The following is a 23,431-nucleotide window of genomic DNA, read 5'->3' as shown; positions in this document are numbered from 1 at the left end:
ACGTCTTATCGACTCGAAGGAATTTTAAGTCGTAAAGATGTACAATTTGAAAAATTCGTCTTGCCGGTCTGCGTTTCCTTGCTATTTCTCTTTTATTGTTTATTTACGTTCGAATATATATTCTCTTAATCTTTCCATGCACTCGATGCAATCGTTTACGTTTCATTTACTGCCTCCGATAATCTGCGTATCTTTCATATTCGTGTTAAAGCCGTAAAGTTTTATTTGTCGACGTTTCATGCACATTCCATCATAACTTGCGTACAAATCATAATTAATGCGATACTTCTTATGCGAGACTGAACTAAACAAATAATGATAGTCGTATATTGCTTAAGTAATGATCGATTGCCTTAGCAAAATGAGTAAGAGATTATAAACTTACTTGTTCAGAACAACGGAAAAATTGTTTGTATTACAAATATCGTTTACAGAAAACAATCTGTCAGAGAAATTTAATCCTACACCCTTAGATCTTCATTCGAAATTTCATTTTCATCTAACCAAAAAATTCCCAAGTACCTAAGTACACAAGACGAGCAAAAGCCAGATACTGATAGTTCTTAAAGCAAACATCAACTCGAAGTTATTTAAATTCCAGGGCGACCGAGTCGGCGCGCCGCCATTAATCTCCGGAAGAGCCGTCCAGTCGGTGTTCGCGCGTTTCACGCATCCTGGCATTTAATACCCAGTCGAAAGCTAACCCGCGTCGATCGGACCGGCGCGGCGCGGTGTCCCGGTTCTACGGGACTCGATGGAACGAGATTATTAGATATATGCGGTTAGTACACGAACGTAACCATCGAGGGATGGTGCAGACGTAGAAAAAGCGGAGGAAAAGAAAGAAATAACGCGAACGGTAAGGGAGAGAACCGAAAGGGGGAAAAAGGGAGAAAGAGAAAAGGACGGATGTGTTGTGTACCGTGCCAAGGGGTAAACGGCCTCCCAACAACCTAGACGTACCGTGACCCACGGGAGAGAAAAAGAGAGAGCACACACTACCACGGCGAGCGGCAATGAAAGAGAAAAAGAGAAAGCGAACGAAGCCGAGCTGTGGTAGAAACAGAGAAGGTAGAGAGTTTAGAGAACAGGTGCGCGACCATTGACCGCCGCCTTTGGTTACCCACTGAATTATCATATGCGCTGGCTGCGTCGGCGATCGGCCGATTTAATCGCGCCGATTACCAGCTAACCACGCATCGTTCGGGGTTAGGTCAATTAAGATGACTTACCGGATAATGATACGTTCGGGGGTGAGCCCTCTCGAGATTGAGGAAGCTCGTAGTACGTGCGGGAACAACGGGGTTCGAACGATCCTCGATCACGGAACCAATGACCGATTCTAAGCCGGACGCTGGATCGGTGAGAAGGTTGGTACATAGGTATATTACGCGTGACGTGTCCGTGCAAGAGGTAGGATCGTAAATTATCGGGAATTTTATTAATTATCGCGTGCATTATCATTGTAGATCGGCTTGTAAATCATCTCCAGCCGTGACTTATTGGCGTAGCCGAGTCGCGGCGCACTTTGAAACGGGACTCTTATATTATAAATTAAATAATTCAATAGTAAGTTGATAGACGCCTGCGGCGATCGAGGTCTCTTATCGAGTGGACGCGTTCTTCTTTTGCCAGCCGTTTCGCAACTGTCACGGATCGACTTCACTCGGTGAGACTTACTTACGATGCTCGTTGCAAATTGTTTCGAGCTAAATTGGCGATCGTGACATCGATGCGCGAACGTCTTCGCGTGAGCTATCAATAACGATTAATGTAACGACGCGATATAAAATTTATAGTGGGTGTGAGATAAATATTGCAAAAATGATTGAATGCTTCGTACAGAGTGAAAATGTGCGAAGGTTTTAAAAATTCTGGGGATACATCGTTATAAGTAAATGTGCTATATATAAATCAGTCACAACGAGCAGTATCGTATTTCTTTTAAAAATTGGATTTTAATACATGTATCAACGACTCGAGATCTAAGTATATAATTAACATTTATAATGTAGCGTGTAAGAACCGCTATACAAGTTCGCAGATATATATTTTCCGTGTATTAGTTTATAATCTGAAAACTGTATAAAAGTGGAAGGAACTGTATAAAAATGAAGGAAGTGGTTTCGAGTAGCTTATTAATTTTGGACTTTACGCAGCGAACAGATACAATAAGATAGACAAAAATTAACATCTTAATTATTACATTTAAAAATATCCTCATATTATTTGAATAAGACTGTAGGCTACTCTGATTATCGTTGAGAGTATCTGTAACCCGGTATCCTACAATTTCACCGACTTTCCAGATTAACAACCCCTTAAATGACTCTTCTTATTCGCCACATTGTTCTGCCATAACATCAAGGTAAATGATCTTCCATCTAATCTACATAAATGATTTCCCAGCTTATGACTCAATAAATTGTAAAATGGCGCATAATAATTAACATTAATAGCATACTTGTACTGCCAAGCGAAGTAATTCTGATGAAAGTGCAATTTAACCGCGAGTAGCACGAACAACGCAGCGGTTGCCTACTTTCGCACCTCTTTCTTTTCATCGTGACTCCATGTGTATTTTTCTTTTGCTAGCAGTCAGGAACCGGTTGCATCGACCTGGTTGAAAAAGAGCGTTCTGACGTCAACGAGGAAAGATTAGGGGAACGACTACCTGGTCTGGATACAATAAACGAACAGTTACGTAGATTGGTATCGCAGTCAGCAGCGTGATATTAATTCCGACGTGGCACTGGTCGCCATCGAGTGGCTGTTGGTTATCAGATGATACGAATAGTTTTTCTCGTTGATTATAATGCAACAACATCGTTACAAAATTATTCGTTAATTGCGTTTCATCGAATATGGTTTTAAACATGAAAGGAGTCCTTAAAACACACGTCTGTTATCGACAAACATATGTTTGTTCCTTTATTTGACTTTATTTAATTATCATTTATTACAGTCTAACTTCACTGCGTAATTCTTCGCTATTTTCATTTTCTTTTAAAGAATCTCGCAAGAATAGTTGCAGAACCTAATTACGCGATAACTTGAATACTCCAATGATACCATTTGAAATGTTATATTTCACAATGTCCAGTACGCAATGTAAAGTTCAGGCGATCCATGCAGTTTATAAATTCGTGTTATCGGTGGTTGGGTTGCCTATATCCTGCAAATTGAAGCAAATTTCGCGCGGGTAACCCCAGCCTCGATAATGTTCACATTTGTAGCCTATAAAATTTAATTAGCCAATTACTGCCTTTTAATTAATCAAGCAGCCATCTTTCCGCCTCGCGTAGATCCCGATTATATTTAATTACCACAGTCTCGGACGCCTTTCCATCCGTTACGCGCATTTCGTTGATCCTTGCGTGCGCACGTCTTTTCTCCTTCTTTCCGTGAATGTCGACATGGATGAGAATTGTCGAGTGGGTATTCAGCGTAGATTTAATGATTCGATGCAGATATGGGAATAGGATTGCGTGTTATGCTATCTACAAAAAACATTTGTAAGAAGTTCATCCCTTTTTAATAAATTCTCCACGCTTTCTAGCTTCCACAAAGATAATAAAATAAAAATTCTTCCAACGCTATTCTAATTACCGTTACCCATTACCCAAAATACCAAACCGATCTGCCATGTAAAGTACCGATCTAACGCCAGCTGAATCAGCCTGAGTCGTCGAAAAAAGATTCCTCTCGATTCGTAGGTCGCTAATCTGGGCACGATGCGTGCAGTCCAGCGCGAGGAATCCGGCACATCGCGCGTGAGGACAGCTCGTGTCCAGAATCGAAAGAAGAACGCCTTTAGGGGTGAGAACCGCGCGCGGAATTTTCGAGCAGCGCTCGTTAAAGCGGATCGAAGGCACGGACACGACGTCCGTGGTCCCGCGACTAATGACGTGGCCGTGTAAGCCGCGGATCCGACGCGTCAGACTGCTCTACGCGTTAAGCGTAGGTATATACGTGCGGCGTGCTCGGAACAATGCGTGTCGAGCGGAGAGCCGTGAAGTTGTGTGCACGCACCGCGCGAACAGTCGGTGTGAATCCACACGGGGCTGACTGGCGCGGTGCCAACGTGCGTGGGCTGACAGGCTGACAAGCTGACAGCGAGCTGGACCCCGACCACCCGACACCTCACTGTCAGGCGGGCCTCGAGTCTCCCGTAACTCCTTTGCTCTCGTCTCTTGTCTCTTGTCTTCCCTCCTTTCGGTTCCTTTCGGTGTCACGCTCTTCCGTGATCCTTCTCAGGTTAGATCGGACGAGTTCCTGCAGTTGCGTGGTTGCTGTGATGCTGATGATCGCAGGACGATCCTCGATCATACAGGTGTGAGTTCGGATAGATGTGAAGAAGTGGAATGGTTAGGAAGGTTTATGTAAAACGATGTAACTGGTTTATACTGGTTTGTAATATGAAAAAAAGTTGTTGAAAACGCTGAAGATTGCAGTAGTATTGAAAGCTTCTTAAGATTAAATTGTCTACGAACATATACGTATACGAATAAGTAGAAGATCGATAGCTTCGTAAATTAAAAACATTGAATTCGGATTTTATTTTTTAGAATGAAATTTCGCGAACTTTCATTTAGCGGATATTCCTTTTACGGAAATCTGTAATTACCAACAAAGTACACTGCTGCAACGAAAGTCATGGAACGTTAATATACAGAAAAATCTTTATCCTTCTTTGAAAATCGGTTGGTCTATTAAAACCTCGTCGTTATCTTTTCATAATTTTACATACGAACAAAGAATAAACCAACAAAGTAGCTAAAATTTCTGACAGGCTTTACCACCCGTGTGACCTCGAACGAGACGCGAGGACATTCTTTAACTCCGCAATACTCACAAAAACGAGTGGTCAATTACTACCATACAAATTACCCAACAATTTCGTCACCTGACGCTCATCCACCGGTTAAAAGCTGCTTCGAGCGTCGGTTTATTAAGGATCGCGGTTTATGATCAACACTCGATCGTCGGTCGCGCCGCTCGCGTTGTAAAACCGAGTATTTACGACGAGTGAGCGCGCGAAACGCGTCGCGAGGAATTTGTAATAATTCGAGACGTCCGTTTTTAATGGTTCCTCGCCGCGGTATCGGCGCGTTTAAGGGACCGAAGGAATCCTTCGTGCATCGATGCTAATGCATCGCGGCGGAGCGGCGCAGCTCAGCGCGGCGCCTCTGACGGCCACGCGTTTCCGCCGGGCGCCATTGCGTCAACGCGAAGATATGCAAGAATTATCCAGGCATCTCGTGAGCCTTCGTTCCCTCGCCAATGTTTCGCGGCAGATAAGCAACCGGGTGTATATTCCACGAGGGCTGAGCCGAGTACAATTATTAAAAACCGGTAGAATCCACGCTTGTTCCCTTGGCCGAACATCCCATTGGCCTTAAGTACCTATTTGTTGTCGTCGTCCGCGGCTCTGCCTCTCCCGGTAAGACAAGTCCCGTGTTCAGTGATTAATTTCATCGGAACGACGAATGGTTGTTCAGGATTTGTACTTCCTGACCGAGGGAAAATCCTCGCGAGACCCACTCGCTGGAATTTACCATCCTCTGCTGGATCCCATGCAGACCGAGATGCGTTTCTGGTTCTTCCTCTGTGTCTTTGCGCTAAGTTGTTTGGGATTGGAAGATAGTGGTATGTTGTGGGTTGGTATGCTGGTACTGTTCCTTCAGTATTATTAATCCCTTTGCTTCTATGGGCTAGTTGAATGGTTTTAAAGTTGTTCTGAACAGAGGGTAGTTATGAAATAGCAGATGAGTTTTATTTTATTTGTAAATGATTCTTACGCGTTTCCTAATGTCAACATTTTTGTATGAATTTCGAGTTTGTTCGATAAAAGACTTACATACAAATATTAAACTTTTTTAATTTCCAACTTACTATCAAATGTATGTTTCTAGCATGTGTATCATATGTATAGCATATGGTGCAATATTAATTTTTTAATAAATTAATATCAGAGCAAACATCATTGATTTAAATGAATAATTGCGGCAAGTGACGCTGCGCGTTGCGTGTTAACCCAATTAGGTATCTACATACAAAGTTTAGTTGACTAAAGCGAGCATATAGCGATATCAGCTGTCAGATGTCAGACATCTTCATACTTCTTCATCAATGCACTTGCTATTATTTTTTTGTTCAATTTCTTAGTTATTCTTGCAAAGTGACGTTGACATGTGACTCATAGATAACATTTCGACACCATCTTCTCATTGTCGGTGAGTTACATTACTACTTAACATTCAAAGAACTGAGTAACAATGACAGATTGCTTTATTGAGCAATTCAGTATAGGTAACGAACCTATTTCATAATTAGTAATGGCTAAATTGTAACTGACTTTCTGCTATCAATTAGTCGGCCGATTACAATGTTAAAAATAATTGACCCATTATTTATGTACTATGGGGCATTGTCTTGTTTCTAAAATGTAATTTAAATATGTAATCCTTTTATTATAGATCCTAGAAATTACTCAACTAAACTGCTTCTTAATGTAATCATGTATTTCTAGGCGTCATTTTTAACATCTGTCTGAATTTATAAAATTTAAAATGTCTGTAATTAATGAGGTTTCTTGGATGATCACCCAGAAACACGATAACACCAGAACGGAACGTAATCGGCAATTATGCGATTCGAATCTTGTTGACTTACTTCGCTACCTGCAACTTTTCCCCGGAAACTGTTCAAAGAATTCAATCGTTAAACGGTCGCTCGAGGCTACACCGAGATTATGAGAATTTGTGTTGCGAAACGAATCCCATACACGATTTGTTACCAGTTGCAGAATGTAAAATTAGAGGAATTCGTTTAAATCTCTGTCAATCTCAAGACATTGACTATCGGAAGCATATTTTAAACCAATCATAAAGGGGAAACTTATTAGCCAGTTCTCATTTTTTAAATCATAATTTTCATTCCCTGTAACATATTTCAAGTCGACTCTCGCCATTCGGAAACCAATATGTACATGTCTGATGCAATAATTCAGAACGGACTATAAATGTCCAACTTAGCTATCTCTTAAATAATACTCATCAAAGATTATGAAACTAATATTATTAAAGAAAATACTTGTCACAAGTCCTCGCTAATCACCGAAGCGATAATTCTCAAAAAGTTTGTAATACAACGATCGACAAAAGATGCCATCGAATAATGTTACTCGAATAATGCGCTGGAAACCAAACGACATCCCATTTGCGAAACATTGTCCCAGTTCTCGCGATTGTTAGGACGCGTGTTAATTTGCAAGCGCGTGTTCATCGGGTACGAAAGATTCGGATTGTGTAACGAGATAAGTTGCGCGCTCGTCACGAGCACGCTAGATTATACGCTAGGTTCGTGCATCGGTTCTCGAATCGATACTCGGGCAACGTATATAAGTACTACACATGCATGTGGCATGGCCACACGACGAACCACGGTTCTCCAGTTCGCACGGCCCGATATATCTGCGGATCGATTCACGATGGATTACCGCTTCGCGAATATATATTCAGCTTTCTCTGTCAACACTGATTTGCGACTCGCGTTTCGGGCAGTTTCGAATTCCTCCACGATATCTTCTCCCCCTCGAGACGCTCAAATTAGAAGTTATTCCAACTTAAATGTTGTTGGTCGATTCACAAATATTCATTAATAGTTGCAATGCAATGTACAGGGTTAATGTGTTTGAGTTGGTTCGGCGGAAATGCCACGAGGTACGGAGAAAATTATTTTAGCGTAAGGTTGATTATAAGAAGCTTTGTTGATTGATTAAGAGTGATCAATTAAACAACGTTTTTCTGTAGCGAATTAGTATTCTTTATATTTTTTGTTTAACTAATTTCAAATTGAAAGAGGGTGGTATAGTTGAACAAGAGGTTATTCTTCAAAGATAGATATCTCTCGTGAATCATGTCGCAGACTTCCGATGGTAGACAGTACGTACAATCTGACGAGTAACTGTTCTTGTTAACTACGTACACGTCAGCTATCCCAGGGCATGACTGTCTACATTTATTGCAAGTCGTATCTATCCCTTATCTATTGTATTTGATTCCTGAGCTAGCTATATAATAGTAAGTAAGTATATACCTCTTAACATCAACATTGTATAAAACCTTCATCTTCCCAAACCTGGAAAGACTTTCCTATTCGTGCAATTACCCCTTAACTGACCTTCGTCAGTGTCCACCCAGTTTGAACAAAAACCAGAAACGAAGGAACGAGGCAAAAAGACTATCGCAGAAAATCTCCGTGAAGGCAAAGGGAAGGTGCACGGACGAAACATTTACCGTAGCTGGAACGTCGTATGCATCGGCACCGGTGCATTGTTGCTCGCTGGCCGCGATGCTATCTGGCCCGGTGACGTTGTCGTGAATTGTAAGACACCGGCGGGCCGCGGATGGAAACGAACGGATCGAAGGAACCCACGGCCACGTGAAATATACGTCCACGTTTCGCCTTCTATCCGGCCGATTATCTCGGGCCTGCTGTCGCTCACGCGGTAATTGTCTCTGCCCCCGGGATCGGCCGAACCGTTCGATGCTTAATGAGACGTACGATTGCTCCCAATTTGGTATACGTACGCTACGCCGTCGGATCTTAACCTGGCTAAGCTGATCTTACTTGTGCATCCAGCGTAAATCTCCGTCACGCAACTGTCGCGGCTATTATGTCGCGGAAAATTTACGGTAATCCGGTGAATTGTTGACAAAATCGAACCTGCGATCGTTCTTCGAAAGGAAATGCGATTTTCATGCTGTATACTAAAATTTCCTGCTAGATATATGTTTGCAATAAATACATCGTAATTCTTATACGAATTCTCAGATTGGTTTCAAATTAAGCGAAGTTTCAAAATGATTTGACATAAAAGTTTCCTACGATGAGCGTTCAAATATTTTCGTGAGCCAGTGTAGCGTAAACTCATTCGTCATGAACGATATATAATATAATCTTTGAAATATTTTTATCCTTCGATGATGCATAGTGACGCGTAATTGAAGCATTCGTTCGATTTTCGATCTGATTGTTGGTCGATCGCGGATGGCGTAGCTGCCATTGATCTTCGTTAACGCAATGTCCGATCAATTAAGCGCCTAATGCGGCATCTTCCTGCGGGTAAAAAGAGTCGACGTACTTTCTTCGTATCGCGTGCAGTGTATAATTAATTCTTCTGCCATTAAAGCGCTATCGCTGCCTACCGGTCCCTGGGCATACCGCCTCCGAACAGAGAAGGAGAAAGGAAAAGAGAGAGAGAACGTAATTAAGCATGTAAAGTAATTATCATTTTTTCTGCCAATGTGAGGCAATAATTATAGCTCTTGCGTAATCTGCAAAGGCGGGACGACTAGTACGATTCACGACAATGTCCGTTCGTCGAGATACCATCGAGACGTATCGTTCTATCGAGAATTACACGGGGCAACAACATTGTATAGGAGTCTTCCGATTAGCGGCAACGCGAGATGGAATCAAAGGGTAATCGCGAGAGTAGTCCGCTTTAACGCTTAATTATCCATTCCATGCGTATTCACTGCAGTATACAAAAATCTATGAACTGGTTGTTGAGAGGTTTTATAGACATAATTTGTTCGGCATTTATCTTTTTCTTTGTTTCCTGTAAAACTTTATAAATATAGTGTAGATTTTCTTCTCGTTTATGACTCTCTAAAAATCTGTAATGTTTTAGAGCGCTGTGCCTGACTTCTCTGTGCAATGATTTATGTGATTTTTTTTTTTTTTACTTTCTGGCTATTGCTTCTTTCCTTCTTCTTCTTTTTGTTCAATTTAATTATTTATTAACGAATAACTCTGTTTTTGCAACGGTCTCCAATTCGAATATCTTTCATATGTATTCGTTGTAAAAGAACATAAAATATTGAAAAAGAATTGTATTGGATGTACAACTAAATAAACTATATAACAATGTAATAAAATTAAAATTAAATAAACGAAGTCAATCAATCGCAACAACTTTCTACACTAAACCCTTTCAACCCTAAGAAGAATTGGCAAAAAAGAACAGCAATTTCAAGCCTCGCAGACGAGGACTCGATGTCGGGCGAGAAGACGAAGCGAAGAAGGACGGGAGGGGCACGTGGGCTCGGACCGAGACAACGCGCGTCCGTCGTCCAAGTACGAGGCATTGTTCTTGAGTCGCAGTACATCAATTCCGCGAGCGAGCCGCGGCTGCCCACGCGAGCGTTCTCCATGGGCCGGCGTCTGCGGCCCGTGGATCGCGAGGCAGCGCGAGCTGCAAATGTTTCTCGGGCTGTTATAGATACTTACATAAAGAGGGAATGATGTATGCCCCTCGATGGGTAATATAATGTAGGCGGCTAACGAGAAAGGCCTCGCCGCGGCATACTCCGCTCCATTCCGCACGGCTCCGGCGTGCGCACAAAAAGGGTGGATCCGTAAATTCGCTGCCTTCAACTAAATCAGCGCGAGTAACGACGCCCGTCGTCGCCCTTGCCCGACATCTTCTCGCCCGCGAATCGCCGGAAGGCCTCGCCATGAGACAGCCTCCGCGAAAAACTTTCCCCTACATCCGGAGAAGGAAACGTCTGGATGCTTTTAAGTGTCTCGTTGGCACGGTTAAGGACGTGGTTTAAGACGAGTCTCCATGGTGGCCGGAATGGTCGGCGTTCGATGTTGGAAGAAATTGGAAAAATCTCGCGGGTCGAGTCGTTGTTGAGTGGAAAAGGGTGACGAAGAGGGCAATGAAGAGAACCAAGAGCTCTTGTTTAGGGACGAAGGCAAGCAGCATGCGCGCAATTCCAGTGTTTTATGCTCGCGCCTATGCATGCGTAACGAGTTCGAGGCTCGTAACTCTCCGGTTAAACCGACTGCTTCGGAGTAGATAAGCGGTTAACAATCGTTTACGTCGGCAGGACGTTCGTTTTCATTCTGTTTTCAGGGGTTTTGTTGCGAGCGTGACCGATGGAACCGAGTGGAAAACTCTGCTTCTGTTCTTGAGCGTGCGCGTGCTGATTTATTCCGGCGTTGTGACGCGATTTGTTCTAACGCTTCTTCGTATCTCTTGAATTTCTTTAATTGGATTGTATCTTTGTCTCTTGATACCTGAGTGACTTGTTTCATGAAAGTAACGAGGCTCTGGAGTCAGGTTATGAAATTTTTGTATATTAGCTGAGTATTCGCACGATTGTTCACGATCTTTCGAATGTCTTCAATGACGTGAAAATGACGATCTCTTGGAGAGTAGAAGGAAGTCATGGATTTCAGCTTCAAGAAATACAGGTACAATTTTAATACGTTTGACGGCTATCAGCCATGAAACGATCAGATCCAATGCACTATCATTTAATTCAAAACACTTTGTACTAACTAACTTGATTAACATACAACATAGACTTTAATAAAATTCATACGCAGATTGTTTCTTTTGTCAAACCAGCGATAGGTATGACAAGTTATAAATCAAACAGTATTTTTATTTCAGAAATGAATTACGTATTCTCGCAGATTCTTTTTCTTCCTACATTCTTTCGCTCTTCTTATTTTTTACTTGCTTTTTACCAATGAGTTCTTCGTACGATGTCCTGGGAAGAAACGTTTGTCAGATACTAATAAACCATTCTGCGTTCTCTACATAAAACGGGAGCGACGCGTGTACATGCTCCTATTCCGTAATGGTAGCAGTGGTATTAACATAAGGATTCTTTTGGCTGGTGCCCAACGAGTTGGCGATTTAATAACCAATCGTACGCGGACATTCCGTCAATCCAAATGTATCCAATTAGTTGTCGGGCTAGGTAATGAGTTTTAGTATCTATTGACAGTAGCCGAGGCGCGCAGATGCGCGGCCATTAGCAATTCTAAATGGTGTCGTGCGAGGCCTGGTCATTAGGAGTAAACGTAAATAATAATTACACGTTCGAGAGCTAAGAACAATCGCTTGACGTGAAGAAATACAAGCTCATGAACGCGCCACCGCCTTGCTCGTGTTTCGTTCATTTCTTCTCTTTGTCCTTACGTCGTTCGTATCTTACAACGCGAGCCTTTTTGTAAAATCGAACTAGTATTAATGAAAATTTTACAAGTCACAAGTAAATCCTCTCGAATTGCAATTTCAATGATAAGACAAGTAAATTTTACAAATTACAAATCAATTGCTCGACCTACTCAATGTAAAATTATAAATTCTTGAAATAGTCGATTCTAAAAATTGTTAGTGCCGCTGAAATCTCTAACCTACAACGTGCCACTAATTAATCTACACATATCATCGTTAAACGTATAACCATCAATATCAATACTAAATTATAATGTAGGTGTTCTGATCTTCTTCTTCTTCGCTTCCCGCCATCTTTCTCTTCTCTTCTCTTCATCTTCCCATCCTCCGGTCGATTTTCTGGTTGCCGTTGTCCGACCTGTCTCTTTCTCTGTTCCCGTTGACTCGCGCGGAGAGTGCCCGCCGCTCCGAGCGCTAAATAAAGTAAAAGTTTAATGGCGCACATCCGTTGTTCCGATAGATATCTTAATGCGACCGGATTTTCAAGTCCCTTGAGATAAGTGCACGCCGATGAAACCCAACGGCGCAAGGGCCCGATAAACGACGCACTACGTTTTTTGGCCAAGCAGGGCAGCGGCCAGAAGCAGCATCGAGCGGGTGAGAGCGGAGGTTGGGCGAGGGGCAGAGGCTCTAATGACCAGCCCATAACAATGTCGATCGACGGAAAGGTTATTAGGCGGGATTCCGCGTCCTCCCGAGATTACGCGCCCGATAGAGGACCACGATTCATTGTATTATTTTTTTCGGCGATTCGCGCGGATACAGATACGCATCTGTGTACCCTTTTCGCCCCGCGGCAGGACTGTGTCCGCCATCGCGTTTCGGGGGGAACGATACAGTCGCATGGAAACAGCGACCACCGAACATTCTTGACGTTGTTGCTGTCCGGTTGCAGTTTGCCACCGATAAAGAAGAACCCTGGGAAGCAAGTTGGAAAGAAAGCCGATTCGTTTGGATGCATGCAATGTACGTAAGATACAACCTGCAAATTTGGTAAGAAGTAGACCGATGAAGTTGCTCCGTGAATTCGGAGGAAGAAATGAGGTGACTGGTTAGGTCTTCAGAACGGTGATACAAGGACAGAAAATATTGGGTAGGGATACGTAAATGAATTTAAATTAGCGAATTTTACTTGTGAATTTAATTAAGGTATTGGTTAAGGACCAGGGTTTATTATCGAAAGCGATTTTTATGAAAATTACTGAAAATTATTTCTGCAGATAGAAGATAGAGATTTTAAATAAAATGTATTTTGTATTCATCGTTATTTGCTCGAAGTTATTAAAAAGATTTGTTAATTTGTGATTACTCCAGAGTTAGTATTAAAAGTAGGTATATATTTTTGACGAAACAAAGAGGTGAAATCAGATACTTGGTAATTTATTATTCTATCAAATACATACTACATACTAATCTTGATGGACATTTCAAATCTTAATTCCTTAGATATCAGCTTACTAAACACTCAGCTTCGTTATTGATTCTCAGCAGAAACCAGGCGCCATGTCGAATTTGGTTACTGGCCGGTTCGCATAATTCAAGCATGTCGAGTAGAAGCTCCATCTTTCAGATGCTCACGGACGAAGGATGATCGTTGAATTGCTTCTCGCCAAGAAACGATTCTCCGCGTACACGATGGAGGAATTAAGCCACGATTAGTTACTGTTGCGTTGGAAATTAATTGTGCACTGTCCAACGTTAGAACAGTGGGCGTGAACGAGGAAGTGAAGGAAAGCCACTGGTTATTACGAACTCGGGGCCATAATAACTTGTACCGCTTTCATGAGAGGCTTGCCTTGTCCCTCTCTTCGTCCTCGAGCTACTCGTAATTCCTGTCTCTGTCTGGCGTTCTTGTTGCAAATAGAATTAGGCAACGGCGTGCTGAACAGTGCGGCTGAATGGAACGTTTCCAGGCGTAATCAGCATCCCCGAGGCAATTCGTTGATAATAACGATCAATTAACCGCTGTTTGCAGTGCCAGAAACTGGCTTGATAACTACAATTTTCTAAATTGCGACTCGTCGAATATACGAGGGATGCGATGGATTGAGAAAACTATGTTGGGAAGATTCTTTCAAGTATTATTGTTTTTTCGATGCACCTTCAGCAATTTTCAAGATTTATCGAAAGGAATGTGGCTATTAAAGAATGTTTTAATTCTGGTTTCTAATTACAGTCGTCGATTTCCGATGAAATCTATCGATTACTATCTATTTTCGTCTTCGTTTCTTAGGAAATATGCACGATGTACGTAGTGGTAATTATATAATTACGATAAATAACAGAAAAAATAATGGATTAACAGGCAATTACTCGTTACGATATACTCCTGGAAGAAGTAGAGCTATTCTGTTTTACATTTGTCCAATAATGTGCGTCTTTATAGAAATAATCAAATCGTCTAAGCAATCGTCTGGTTTCGAAAATAGAAGCTAGATATTCGATAATTGAAGAATTATAAGTATACTCATAAAAATGTAAAAATTCTGATAAAGTTACGATTAGAACTACGTCTTGGAATGCTTGGAAACAAGCATTCTAGATTCATCAGGAGTGGAATAACGTTTAAATGACAATTACCTACGTTAACAAAGTATCGCTACACCCATAATTCATCCTAACCACTTACGATTAATCTATCCAGTTCTCCCCTCAGTTAATAGCAAGCTACGCAAGAATTACAGCGAACGATTACATCGTGGTTTCATTGTCCCCGGCAGGAACCCGATCGCAGGTCGCGGAGGTGTAAAACGAGCCGAGAGCGAGACCGCCGTGCAAACTCGAGGGTCGCGTCGGACGAAGCGAGGATGGACAGGGTGGTCGACGTTTAAGGGAGCGGCCGGACGAGTAAATATTCGCCTGGACCTGGCGATAGTGGCGAGAGATGGTGGGGTATACAAACGCATTTAGACGAGGAGAGTATAGAACGACACCGTATAGACGGGTCGAGGCAGGGTAGCGGTGCCTCGGCAGGTGAGTTATATTCGTTAGGTGGAGTGCGCGGATGGGTCGTTGAAGAGGCACGGAAACCCCAGGGGGAAGAACGAAGGTATCCCAGCTTTATTCCAGTTTAAACGGTCCGTCAAAGTCACCATTACCATTCCGGTTCGCGCGAACCATTTATTTACGCGGTGCCGGGACGCGCCGCTTATTTATAGCCGTCAATTAATTATCGCTGAATAATGAGCGCGCAGAACCGCGGAATACATTAGCCGAATCGCCATTCTTACCGGCGTTTACTCGCGTCGGGGGCGGCCGATTCTCCTCCGCTCTCGTCTACCATCTATCTCCGTTCCACCGACTGGGAGCCCGCGATCTTTCGCTCTCTCCTTCTCCGTTTTCTTTGTCCGTTGTTCGGCCTCTCCGTTCCACGAAGGACGGCTTCGATTTGTTCGGAACGAGCTTTCCTGTCCATGCGTGGTTCATTGTTCGCGTCCCTGAACGACACGGCACAACCGCGGTCTTCGTTGTACGCTCCCTGTTAAGCTGAAATAGGATCCGGTTCAGGTGTTGTCCTTTATGGCCGAGGACGAAAAAACGGACGCTGTTCGCGAGGCGCGCGCGACTGTTGGCGTCACATCTTTCCCTTCCTTCCTTTCTTTCTTCCTTTCGTCTCGTTGTTATATCTATAGGGAAACGAGTAGATTAATTTGCCTCCGAGCTGGAATTCATGCGGTTGTCAATGGCGCCATGGACGTTACTCCAAGTTTAGCTCCCTAATATTTTACTTTCCTCTTTTTTGGTTTTTCGTATGGTTCGCGTGACTAGTGGGTAGAGATAGTAATTACGCGCTGAATGGACGCGTGGGAAGATACGAGACGTGGGTTGGTCAAATTTGAACAATTTGCGGTTTTGTTTATATAGGAGTTGAAGAGGTTTAATGAATTTTACATATTAATCCTTTCAGTCCCAAATTATCTGGCGACTAGGAACGTTTGTGTATTTTAAGAAGAGCAATTCGTTTTATGAAATAAAATGAAAATTGTGTTTTATACAGCTCCGTGCAACGTAGCATACAGAGTCCTATACGTAGCATGAATAATTCCATTTGTTGGCTGATAAACGCGACTCTTCAATATTCATTATTGATGTCTTATTCGTAAATGATACGTTTAAATGGCTTGTTAGTAAAACACGTGTCTCCCAGGAAAATAACCGGATTTGAAAAGCCTGCAGGTAGAAAAAGAATTGAATTGAAGAGGGTTAAGTCCAGAGTTAATCGAGTGTTGGACGAATGTTCAAATTCAATTAACTCGAAAACCAACTACCATGCAGGAAAATCGTATTCTACATTTATGATTTACTTTTATACGTTCTACCATCCTTCTAGTATTTTACATTGAATGTGTTGAATTTAATTGTATTTTATATTACGGGAACAAGAAGATTTTACTAAAAGTGAATTAAACTATAGTCGATCCGCCAACAAAATTTCAGACTCATGCCGTGTTATTTTCTCATCCGCGACAAGAAAACACCAAGCAGTAAAAAAGCAGAAACAAAACACAACTACCAAGAAGGAGCGACTATTAAGTGACATATACCAAGCGACGGGAAAGAGCAGGATTGGTGTTGTGAAAGAGACGAAAAGACTTGCCGTGGATGCCCAGATCCCAGGGAACGGGCTGACATTCCCTGGGAATAGCTACTCATCGATTACGCGGTATACAGTGTTGAGTGGGATCGCGAGTATATATGGGATGCGGTCGAATAATAATAAACGGGGATAAATAGCTAACGAAGGACGCGAATGGTTGCATGGCTATTGCCCATTCATATAGACCAGGCCGACTGGCCATCGGCTCGCCTCGTCTCTCCTCTCCTTTCCTCTCTCAGCTTCTCTCTTCTGTTCGTAGCCAGGCCAGGGGGGTGCGCTCTGGCAAACTGCGCTTGTCCACCGGGGACAATAAATGACATCGGACCGTGGTTCTCGCGACGATACGACGGCACGACCGCCAGTTTCTACCCGGTTTCTCTGCTCTCTGGCTCCGATCTCTGTCTCGCTTCCACTCCCACTGTCGTCCTCATCCCCAGCCTACTTCTTCTCATCCTCCTCGTCCGCATCCTCGTCCTCTTCTTCTTCCTTCGTCCGAGAGCGTAGGCAGGTTGGCATACGAGCCGCGGTCAACTCGCCAGCTCCTCTCTCTGCTCTAATGAGCTTGCTATTATTTGCTTTATTGAATGCAATTAGAGCTTACTCCGTGTCCCTGTCCCCCTGCCGCCTGCCCCTTTGCGCGACTCTCCCTTCTCGTCCTCTTCGTCTTCTCGCGTCGAGGTGGTTCGAGTCTCGCATACACAGCCTCGTATCCTGCCGTAATCCTTCGTTTCTTCACTGGTGCTGGTGGATAAACGCGTCCGTGTAGTCGCGTTCGAGAGTACATGCACGTAGGGAATAGAATGTATATAGGAGTACGGTGGACGTCGATGTATCGCCGTAAGGATGGCAGGGCATAGCAATCAGCCGCAGAGATGCATTCGAGCACTACTGTGTAATTTCTAGAACAAAAAGCTTGCCGTAATTGTGTTCATTATCTTCGGGGCCCCCAGAAACAAAGAGGACGCCACAGGGGGAACAGCAATGGCGCCGCGAGAGGGATAGAACGTCGGATATCGCGAATCGGCCGCGAAACTTCCGCTCTACACGCGCAGCGTATGTGCTCTTCCTATCCTTCCGATTCTTACTGTTTCGATAAACATCTGTTTCTTTGACACAGCAAATGGTAAAGTACTTTGCTCGACCTAGATGACTAAAATTAGGGTCTGGAGGGTGTTCTTCGAATTCGCATTATTCTCGAGTACCACATAACTATCTAAACAATCTCACAGAAGAATTCGGAAAATAACCCCGGGACCGTGTGTTACAATACGATTAGCCAGTTCGCAATCAGTTCGCCATTAACTCGAACTGTGTTTGAATATCCCTGTGAACCAGCGATAAAATGTTTCTTTCTCTCGTTTACGATGCCGAGCAGGGTCCAAAATTGCTATTCTTGGTGCTACATGTCTGGAAGCGTCCACCTCGGACGATATCATTTCGGTGGAGCCACGGGGCACCGCGAGAATTCGGTATAAATTGCTTCGGGGGAGCGAGTTCCGTTTAAAAACGAATCACCCGGGTATTATCCTAAGTGAGTTTTAATGACTCAAATCAGAGCGTGGCACCGCGGTCCTGTCCGCGGAGAACACGCGAAACTTCGTCGGAAATTCGGTTAATCGTACGGTTGTCCAGGGTCGTTCACGGCTCTCCGGGCCGCCTTAACGAGAACGAAGAGCGCAAGAGAGCAGGGCGACGCTTGTCGCACACGCGAGAGTGCGTACACGCGTAATTGCACGCTGCCGCTCGCGTGTAATTGAAGTTTCTGGAAAGGAGGGAGGATACATTGTGCCGGAACGCGACACGTCCAACCCGTCACGCCGTAAACGTTACACACGCGCGCGTGTGTACCTAATTGCATGTTACCAGCGCAGCTCGAGATTACAAGATCAACTAGCTGCGCTGGACGAATGCCTGGAATCGAGGAATTACGCTTAATGGGGAGCAAGCGTTAAATATTATTCAAACTAACTGCGTCGTGTTGGTTCGAACTGGGTGTCGTTTCGATCGTTCGACGAACTAATTTTGGTATTTGGTTTCCGTGAAACAGGCTTTCACGGAGGTAATGTTTCGAGAACTAAGACTAATAGCTAGACATACCACTTCGATTGAGGAGTTTCACCGCTTCTATCGATCAATTTGCTTCTTCCAGAAATACCCATTCCTAAATGCTTCGAAATCCTTTTAACGTCTGTCGGTTATCTCGAATATCACTAAAAAAATTTGCACGCTTGTCTCGGTTCCCTTTCTATTGCGTACTTCCATAAATTTTGCCATACAACCATAGGCTCACAAATACGCACACTAATCAAATGTCAATGCAATGCAATGCAAAACACGCGATAGTCGCGTCTACGTACGCGTCGATGGTGAACGAAGGGAGTAAAGAATAAAGAACGAAGGAAGGAGAGACGAGCGAATGTAAAAGAACGGTAGAGAGGAACATAGAGAATTGAGGAGGCAAAGAGAAGAGGGATCTCGAGGTGGTGTAATCTACGTAGCGAGTAGGTAGGATGGGCAGTGGATACACCGGCTACGTATAAGTATAATGACTGGCACTTCTATGCATTATCATACCGCTGGGGCTGGCTCCGGTGGTGGCTGGCCGGTCCGTGCGGTGCCTGGGATCAGCCGTGGTCGGGGAGATGAATAATTTCAGGACGGGCACGCAATTACGTGCGCGTACGTCTCGCGTACCAAGTAGCCAGTCGACGGGCCACGCACGCATACGCGCACACGTGGCAAGGAGCCACGGACACCGTAGAGCGGCAAACGCGTAACCCATCCCCTCGGACCGCTCCACAATCTTGGTATCATTTATATTTCACTGCGGGCAATTATTTCGGGCCCTGGCCGTGCCCATCGGGTGTCCGATAAGTTCGAACCCGAGACCACCGCTCGCGGTGCTACCACGGGTCTCCACATTCTAGATTCTTCATTCTCTTACAGGAGAATTCTCATCTCGCGTCTTGACTTGTCGTTGCTGAAACGCTTGGATATTGCGGATTAAGAATTAAACGTTCCAAGTGAAGCTTGAATAGATATTCGATGAATATTCGCGCAGGATGTGATTATTCTTGGCTCGAACTCGTGAATATTTTTGTTAATTGTTGGAAATACACCGGTTTGTCTGGTTCGATGATTTGGTTGAATTAGTGATTGTTTGAGCTTTTATATGGAATGTTAAAGGGAATATGACGGAAAGTAGGCAAGTTAAGGAGGTTTTTGGTAAGCTGGTGTTAAAGGACTGAAATGGAAAGAAGTTGTAAAAAATTGAAGATCGATGAAAAAGAGTAGGTACTGTGGGAACGTATATAATTTGATTTAAACAATAATAGCCATTAAATGTTGAAGTAAATATCTCAAAAACTAAATTCTCTTTGCGAACAAATAAAAAGTATTTTATCTAAGAAAACGCGAGAGTATTGCTTAATAATCAAACGTCGTAAATCAACAGTTATTACCAACGCTTTATCAACAAAATTCGATACTAAACACACGGGTGCCGAAATCTTATTGCTGGAACGAGGGATCGACGCTGGCGAAACTAATTGAAACGAGCAACTGATGAGGAGTAAGATCGGGACTCGCTGCGATCCCGGCTGCGTTCGCAAACATATTGCATAATCGGTAATAACCCCGGCCCGGTCGGCCGGTTCGCCTTAGCGTATCGGGACATTAATTATCATGTCGTGACGTTTCGCTCGATCTTCTAATAACGGGCGTCCAGAGGCGGACACGCTTATAAGCTCGACCAATTCACCGCGTGCACGCTTATTCCCATAGCCTAATTTTACACGTGTGAACCTCCACCACCGACCCATATATATATATACGTACACACACACGTATACATTTATCCACATATCAGAGAACTGATACAAATATCTATTTCTATCTCTCTGTGGAAGCTGGCGCGCCTATAATTTACGCGCGTGTGTCCCCGCTCACGGGCAATAGTTAAAGCCTGTTAATTTCCGGCAGTGAAGTTATATCCGGTGCCAAAGTCCGATGCAATTAAACGTTAGATGGTAGCGCACGTCGCACGAGCCAGTCTCGCTTCAAGCGACATCCACTCAGCTATAACGAGGACACTTTGAATCCGAAGGCTGGTAAAAGGGTGGAGATCCCGGAGAAGGGTGCGCGTCGTTCGAAAGGGGGGAGGACGAGGAGGAGGATGCTTGCACACGGTTGCTCTCGCTTTAGTAACTCTATGTGTATCACCGCGCACTCCTATACTCGATCGTCTCGAGGATTTTCTTCATTATAAGTTTCAGAACGGCGTAACGCTGCCGAGAACCAGTGGCTCGCAAGACTTTCGCCCTGGAAAGGTTGGCCATGACTGCGCATCGCTCTCTCGTTCTCGAGTGGTTGCGCTTCAATTTTCGCTTCACGCTCGCGAGGCATGCACGACTTACCGGCATGTCTTTTAACGAATCGCCGGCCCGAGGGATCGGCAGTTGCCACTTTGAAGACGCGCCACCGGCGCGCACCACGTCCTCGGATTTACCGCCGCGAAACCCAGCTGCGCCGTGCCGCCCCCAGGGATCTTGCCGTCAGCGTGGGTCAACTCAGCCTGCTGGGACCTCGGATGTTGCGAGTAGGATCCTGGTGGAGGTACTTGACGTGTTTGTTTGTCTTTGAATCTTTCTGAGCACTGCTGTTTTAACACCGAAGTATTGTCTGGAGAACACTGATACAGAAACTACTGGCTTTTCTGAAATTCTTCTGAAAAATGATTAAGGGAAATATATCTTGGCATAATGTTTTCTCTTAATGATTCACAACTCGCGATGCTATTGTTGAATAACGAATAGATAATGGAAGTAGTTGATTTGTTTGTTCGTTTGCTAGTCTTGTTGAGCACTTGTTTTAACACCGCAAATTGAGTAACATCGCAAATGTCCCGAACTCGTTCTTCGTAATTCACAGATCGTGCTATTACAGTTGAGTGGAAAATTGGTAGAGCGAGATTAGATTGCCTTAAGTAAATTACCGAACAGTATCTCTGTAATTGATGTAATTTAAATATTTGGTAATGGCGGAGTATCACAGTGAAAGAAAGTTACAGGTTGGGTCGGCACTCTGTTCCGAAGATCTGAACTTTCTTCAATTTCACCTTCCGACTCCGTTATTTTAAGTTTCCGGCAAGTTAATAGAAAGCTTCAATTTATTTTTCCAATTTAAAATTCCCTGGAAGTTCTCTCAGACATGCATTTCAGCTAGCAACCGAACGTTGTGTCTTCAAAGTTGTCGTTATCTCTCCAGCACGAAATAAATCTTCATACGTGACACCACTCTCTTTGATGCTATATTACTGTATCCAAAATTTGAATTTTATATCTTCTTGCTAATGTGCATAACTGCAATACCAAACCTTAGAATCCAATCTTTTCTACTCATCATCTCGCGTACCAATTTAATTACTAAATACAGTGTACAAACCATTTTACCACAAAAGAACACCTCACGCTATTAGTCCCCGAGCAGATCACCTTCGAAATCTTTAAAAATCATTTTCGCGACATCCTCTACGAAGAAACACCACAATATATCTTATCGCCGATATATCCCGCAATCTGTCTGACACTTACTGACCACTCTCCCTAACTGTCGTGTTGAACAATGTCGCCGGATTATTACACCGGGCAACCACGTAACTCTGTCTCTTTTCTTTCCCCGTGGCGTGATTCTCGCTCGTTGTCCGATCGTAGAGGATACGTATATAATATATATTATAATAATGTGGGCCACAATGGATTCGCGTCATATCCTGGCTCTGTCCCCAGCACGGCCATCAATTAGATCAGCGCACCCCAACCTGGGTCGCCAGATATCACTCACACCCACCCGCTATGATCCATCTTCTCTCTCCTCGTCATCCTCCTCACGCCTTTAGCGTCTCATTTTCTCGGCTTAATCTCGTCCTTCTTCCACTTTCCGTCCTCTTCTCGATCTTCTGTTCGTTCGTCTTTCCTTCGCGTTTCCGTCCAAGTAGCGTGCAATAGAGCTATTACAGCCAGACAAGCGAGAAACTCAATTTAAATTACGACTTCTGGCCGTTGTTACGACCGTTATTATAACGTTAGCGTTTCACGGCGATTCCTTTGCACACGTGCGTGCAACAACGCCAAAGAGTTGGCTAACTTAGTTCAGGAAAGAAAAGAAAGAATTTGACTCTGCATTCTATGATTTCGACGAGATATCATGGGCAGAATGCTGAGGTTATGCCCATTGTTGAATTCTGTTCGCAATGATAGGATAGAAATCCATAAGTGTTCTAGAATTTTGGCATAGAAACACTAGCAGTGGAATTTCATTTATTATGTCACATTAGGGCAACACAGTTCATACGATACAATTTCACTGAGTCTTTTCCTTAGGTCTGATTAGTTCGAAATGGAGTTCTGCTGTAATCAAATTGTAGACACTTAGATTCTACAATTATCATCAATAATATTTTAGAGTTAATGAACCTGACAACTTTTCATACTTTACTCTCAAGCGAATCTATTCATAAAACATTGTCTCTTAAAATGGAAATTAATTCAGCAATTTCCTACAATGTCAGAGAATTCAAGATTATACTCGTTGTAGATGGTGCAGTTTCTTTGGACGTAAACGTGTCAGAACGGCCTTAATGGTCTATGGAAATTCGTTTCGCGTGACGTCGTGGATTGTCGTAATAGCGTATGCAAATTTATGATGATACATTCGCGATAATACTATGAATTAGCCAGGCGACGGGAACGTTCGGCGTATTCCGTGAAATTTAGCGCGTAATCTCTAGG

The 23,431-nt window shown here is 43.5% G+C and overlaps 1 protein-coding gene across 2 annotated transcripts in view; it reads right to left on the bottom strand.

Annotated features, from left to right (window-relative positions):
* LOC100650599 (transcription factor SOX-6) overlaps positions 1-22,241 on the bottom strand; it is a 326,314-nt gene extending 304,073 nt beyond the window's left edge. The window contains exon 1 of one of the 2 annotated variants that reach the window (XM_048406937.1): positions 21,059-22,241. In XM_048406937.1, coding sequence (XP_048262894.1) covers positions 21,059-21,064 — 6 coding nt within the window. In that variant the 5' untranslated portion in view covers positions 21,065-22,241. The remainder of the gene's footprint in view (positions 1-21,058) is intronic. The other variant, XM_048406936.1, reaches the window with a different exon arrangement.
* Between the last annotated feature and the right edge of the window lie 1,190 nt (positions 22,242-23,431).

The sequence above is a fragment of the Bombus terrestris genome, chromosome 6, assembly GCF_910591885.1.
Source record: "Bombus terrestris chromosome 6, iyBomTerr1.2, whole genome shotgun sequence".
Lineage (NCBI taxonomy): Eukaryota > Metazoa > Arthropoda > Insecta > Hymenoptera > Apidae > Bombus > Bombus terrestris.
Note: the sequence above shows the minus strand (reverse complement) of the source record. Positions and strands in the feature narration are given on the sequence as shown.